The 5,883-nt window shown below is 46.0% G+C and overlaps 1 protein-coding gene across 1 annotated transcript; it reads left to right on the top strand.

The window, feature by feature from the left end:
* Positions 1-1,592: 1,592 nt before the first annotated feature.
* Positions 1,593-5,032, top strand: RTL3 (retrotransposon Gag like 3). Its single transcript, XM_003365821.5, has 2 exons — positions 1,593-1,854; positions 2,444-5,032. Exon 2 carries the CDS (start codon positions 2,635-2,637, stop codon positions 4,111-4,113), a length of 1,479 nt encoding a protein of 492 aa, XP_003365869.2. The 5' UTR covers positions 1,593-1,854; positions 2,444-2,634; the 3' UTR covers positions 4,114-5,032.
* The last annotated feature ends 851 nt before the right edge of the window (positions 5,033-5,883 follow it).

Genomic DNA, 5,883 nt, shown 5'->3' with positions numbered 1-5,883 from the left:
AATTCACAGATGATTAAAAAGAATAAATTAAAATGAGGTTACTGATGCTACAGCTGCTGCTGCTGCTGCTGTTTCTTATTATTATTACTATTATTCTTCTTATTATAAACATTTATTGGATGTTACTAGCTGCTAGACACTCACTGTGCTAGGGCTTTTACATGCATTATTTCACTAAATCTTTGCAACAACTCTGTAAAGTTAAGTACAATTCATAGCTCCATTTTACAGTTTCACAAACTGAATTTTAGACTAAATTTTAGAAGGACTAAGTAATTTACCAAATTTGTGTATACTTAGTATAGACAGGCGTAAAAGTAACAGTGTGAAGGGCTATGTGACAGCCCGATAGCAAAAGAGTAGAAAAGACACAAAGGAAAAATAAATTATAAGAAGTTGGAAAGCATAGCAATTTGGAGGTATTTAATTTGGAAACAGGACACTTTTTACCTCTCAGTAACTTTCAGAAGGCAACACGATGTTACAACACAGTAAAGGAGTTGGTTTGTGTAAGTACGACCCCAAACCATTACAAAGTAAATTAAATTATGTTCATAATCATCTACTTAAGAATGGAGAGAGAAGTGTAATGCATGCTATAAATATTTCTCTGTCTTTTTTAATTGGTAAGGTAAATATCGACTGTGTGTTTTGGATTCTCAAAGGGAAGGCTTCAGTTGTCTGAAAAATTCACATAAATAGAACACATTATTCCCTGATGATGGTGATATTTTTATGTGTGGTGTGTTTCTAAAGAATAAAATATTAAAAGGGAGGGAGGGAATATAACTCAATTTGCAAAAGATTTTACTTTCCTTTTCAAAGCCTCTGCATTCGGCTTCAGCTAGTCCAGTCTGTCAATTTGTTGTGGTTTGGGCATATTCCATTACCAGGGCTTGTCCCATTACGCTGACTAATGTGGAACTGACCATTTTTGAAGGAGATTTGGGACCATGACTGATGTGATGTGTAATTTGAAGTGGCCAAAGACAATCCTCAACCCCATTCCTTACTAGGATGAAAATAGCTGCCTCTGAGCCTTACCTAAAATGGCCACATGGCCCAGGCCCAGTGTGTGACTGTGATTTCTCATGAGAAGAACATGTGAGATCTTGAGCAAGGTCCCTTCTCAAGAGGCCAACCCTTAGTGAGCTACCTAGGTGCTGCCTAGAGCACCTGAGTGGTTCAGGAAAGGATGAGAATACTGGGCCAAGACATTCAGAAGGAGCCAGGGGCCTTGCAAGACTGCTGTAAATACCCTTCAACAAAGTTGGCCTCCTCTACAATCTTACCCTATTATACCTTGCCTAGATCTGTCCATGGTAAAGTTTCCAAGGAAATATTGTAGGGAGGGACCCTGGGGACTGAGTAGGTGGGCAGGGGAAGGGGCTGAGGGGCTGCAGCCTGCTCTCTGAGTGAGAATTAAACAAACGGCCCAGTGTGGATAGAGTGAGGGAAGGTTACATGAGACAGACATAAAATATAAAGTCCCAAACCACTGTGGTCATTCAGAAATGTTTGCAACTTTTCACAAGAGCAGTGGTATTACTCCCAATTTCCTGGCCAAATATTTATTAAAGTAACCAAGGGCTGAGTACATGAGGCTGCCTCACATCAGTGCAGCATCCTACTTTCCTTGCGGCTCTAAACTGTGAGGTACTGTCAAAAAAAAAAAACTCTTCCACACTTGAAATAGCTATGTTACAGAGGAGAGTTGGAACGTGTTCTGGGAGTGGGTGTGTTTGTTTGAGTTCAGTGTGTGCAGAAAAGGCAAGCCTGCACAGCCATTCACACACTTCCCTCCTCAGCGATGGGTACGCAGACAGCCAAGCTTCTGGACTAAATCTCTGAATGGTAATGTACATTTATAAAGATTATTTTCTTAACTATTTTCAGGCATTTTATAAATAATATGCATGTGTCTGCTGAGCGTATATATATATTTAGTCAACTTTTGCTTGTTTTCTCCTGGCTGCTCTTGTGCGGTTACTTATGTGGTATGATTTCTGAGGTGTCAGAAAGAGCTCCCCCCTACCTCTTACCCCAGCCACCCAAAAATATCTCTTGGATTGGCCCACCACAGAGCCTAAAATCCCCACATTGCTCAAACATTTGATTTAGTCATTGAAAGCAGCTGTTAAAAATCCAAGTGTTACATTAGGATATTAAGCAGACATTATAAATTAAAGATTATGTAAAACAGAAAAGAATATAGAGAAATTACTTCTAATATAATGTTAAGTTTCAAAAGAACAATACAAAATGACATACATGGTTTCGGTCAGATGCTGTTCTTAAAATGTCATGGGCATGTATGACCTAGCTCACGACTATGAGCCTACAGTAAAAGAAAACCAGCACTGTTGGGCAGGTTTTGTTCTGATTTATTTTGGATGAGTGCTTTCCATAGTTTCTGATCCTCAGATCCCCACTCTTTTCACAGTGTATCTGACACCTCCCTTTGCTGAGCTCCGGAGGCCCAGTGACCTCCTAGTAATCAACCTTGGCGGGGCGCAAATACCCACCTCCTGGAAAACTCACATAGCCTAACATCTGCCTGTGAGGAACTTTCAGAAAGACCTCACAAGTACCCACCCAATCTTGTTTGGCAAACCAAGCCCATTTCGTCCAAAGATGGTAGAGGACCTAGCAGCCTCTTATATTGCTCTGAAATTGGAGAATGAAATTCTGCAGGCCCAAGTGCAGCAGCTCATGGAAGAAAATGCTGCCCTGCAGGCCCAGATGCCACAGCTCCAGGAGCCCCAAGCAGACAAGGAGGATGAACCACTCCAGAAGCCCTCAGAGGCCCAGGAGCCCCAGAAACCCCCAGAGTCCCTGGATCCCTCAGCAGCTTTGGAGCCCCAAGAGCCTCCAGAGATCGAGGCACCCCAGAAGCCCAAAGAGCCCCAGAAGACCCCAGTGGCCCAGGAGAACCAAAAGCCCTTGGAGCTCCCAGCAGCCCCAGAGTCCCTGGAGCCCCCAGCAACCCGGGAGCCCCAGGCACCTCCAACGGTCCATGGGCTCTCAGCAGCCTGGGAGTCCCAAAAGCCCCCAGAAGTCAAGGAGGCCCAGGAGCCCCCAAATACCCAGAAGTCCCAGAATTTAGAGCCCCAGGATCCTTCAAATGCACAGGAGCCCCAGGAGGCACCAGAATGCCAGGAGACCTCAACATACCTGGAGCCCCTTGAGCTTCTGGCTCCCCAGGAGCCTCTGCAGCCTCGAGTGCTCCAGGATCCCCTGGATCCTTCAGATGCCCAGGAGTTCCTAGAGCTTTCAGCACCCCAGGAGTCCCTGGAGGGCCTAATAGCTATCGAAACATCAGCAGCTTCAGTGTTCTCACGGTCTCGCAGGGGGTTAAAGGCTGGAGCTTTCCCTCTAGAATACCCTTTAGCCTGCAGTGGGGATGCCCTGAAGCCTCCTGAGTTCCTGGTTCAATTGAGTAGTTATATGAGAGTCAGAGGGCACCTGTATCCCACCAAAGCAGCCCTGGTGAGCTTTGTTGGCAACCGCTACTCAGGTGAGGCAGGAAAGTGGTTCCAGCCCTTAGTAGATATCCAAAGCCCCCTGCTGGAGCAATTTGAAAGTTTCATACAAGTGCTCCAGGGTACTTGTGACAAGCCAGAAAACATGGAAGGTGCCAACCACAGCATCCGTCAGCTCTGCCAAGGGGACAACCCTGTCCATCAGTATGCGACCCACTTCCCCCTCATTGCTCAGGAGCTAAACTGGGATGAAAGCACTCTCTGCATCCAGTTTCAGGAAGGGCTTGCCAGTTCTAGCCAAGACGAACTGTCTCGCACAAGCCCAGCCACCAATCTATCTGGTTTGATCACCCTGTGCATCAAGCTAGAAGAGAAGCTAAGGGATAAGCCTGATCCAAATAGAGAAGGGGCGAGTCCCTCTGAGGCAAGAGCTGGGCCTGAGAGTCCACCAGCTGAAAACCAGCCTGTGCAGCCTGCAAGCAATCGCCCACACCTCAGTGAAGCTGAACGGGCCCGCAGCCGTGAAGGCCACTTGTGCCTCTACTGTGGTCGTCCTGGTCATTTTGCCAGAGATTGTCCTGTCAAGCCTCATCGTGCCCAGCCGGCGGGAAACATCGAGGCCCGGCGGTAAGGGGGAACCCGGGCGGGCCAATTTACAAATATGCATCCCCCTCACTTCCAATATCCATGTCCCGTACCCTATGGCTTACTGTTGAAATACGACTGGGAAGACGACAGTTCTTTGAGCAAGCAATGGTGGATTCAGGTTCCTACAGAAACAGCATTGACCATTCTGTGGTTCTGCGAGAGAAGCTGCCCATCCGCAATAACATCTTCCCTCTGATGCTTGAAACTGTGGATGGCCGTCCACTGATTAATGGACCCATAACCAAGGAAACACCACCTCTTGAAGTTAAAATTGGAAACCACGTTGAAGAGCTCCAGTTTGACATTATTCACGCACCACGGTACCCTCTGATTCTTGGCATCCATTGGCTGGAAACACATGACCCAAACATTGAGTGGAGTACTCGCACTGTGTCTTTTCCATCCCGTTATTGTCACTACAATTGCTTCAGGCGTAGGTGGAATAGAAGACGTCGTGATGAAATAATTGCTGGGTAGGTCCTGTGTCCTAGTGACTGCTCCTAGCCACCTGCCTTCCATTACCTCAGCTATCATTAGCATTTGCTGCTCCCAGAATCTTCCACTGAATCTCTGGCAATGAACTAAGGCTACCTGTACAACAACACTGCCTCGCGGATCATGGACTGAACCTGACAACTTTGAGCTGCTTTTTCCCACCAACCTGCACACCCCCCTCTTTAAACCCTGCATTAATGTGGGGCTGATTTAATTACAATTTGTACTAACAATATGCATGAGAATAGATATTAGAAACTGACATTGGAAAAGTATAGTTGCTAGAGTGATTTGATTTTCTTCCTATCAAGATTTTCCTTATCATAACAATTGCAACATCTTTTCAATAAAGAAAATAAATTTGCGAGTGATATTTTTGAAAAATCAATAAACATTGGCAATTTTCACTGGTGTTTGAATTATTTCTTGGCTTAGCTGAGGAAAGAGGATAAGGACAAGTAAGTTGGGAGGGAGAGAGGATTGGAAAAGGCTCAAAGTTTGAGTGGGGTCCTGAATATTCCAGGGGTAGAGGCAGGTCAGTGGGTGATGGGGTAGGGAGAGATGGAAAGAGTAGGGAAACAGTTGGGGTGAAGGCAGACTGGGTGAGGTATGGAGGGATTAGAGGGAGGATAGAGGGAAAGTTAAGCAGAGGGTTTGGAAGAGACTGAGAGGAGGTTGGAAAGCATTCGGGGGAGGGCTAGGGTGGTATGAGGGCAGGGGTGAGGGGAGGAGGAAGTTGCTACAAAAATTAGGGGAGAGCTGACAGAGATACTGAACACTTTGAAAGCAAACTTCTTGGACTTCATAAGTTAACCAAACACAGAAAGACAATGGAGAAGTTAATAAGACCCCTCAGTGACCTAGCTTTCCAGATAAACTGACATGATCTTATTCCCTGCACCAGGGAAATTTGCCCTGGACCTCATGCCTGTTAATCTTCTCTTGCTGGTGCAGAGGAGTGGGGTGGCAGGAATCAGCTTTCAATGCATGGAGATCATTAGTAGCCAACTGTACCTCTCCTACATAAACAGGATGCCCTGCCCTGCTCGCCATGCTGCTTGCATGACACACAGGGAGAGCCAAGTCAAGGAAAGGAACTTATGTCTTTATGGACCTGAGAGGGACTAGTGTCCTAACTTAAATCACACACGCACACACACAATCTACAAGGTGGGTGATAGGGAGTGGGTGGGATCTCCAGGTGAGATATGAGGAGTAATAAAAGCAGACTCTAATGTGTTTCCTCTGTGTTTTCAAC

This window comes from Equus caballus, chromosome X, assembly GCF_041296265.1.
Source record: "Equus caballus isolate H_3958 breed thoroughbred chromosome X, TB-T2T, whole genome shotgun sequence".
Classification (NCBI taxonomy): Eukaryota; Metazoa; Chordata; class Mammalia; order Perissodactyla; family Equidae; genus Equus; species Equus caballus.
This window is presented reverse-complemented; position numbering and strand designations above follow the sequence as displayed.

Bases quoted from the DNA above. Each gene is read 5' to 3' on its own strand.
- RTL3 (XM_003365821.5), top strand. From the start codon at position 2,635: ATGGTAGAGGACCTAGCAGCCTCTTATATTGCTCTGAAATTGGAGAAT.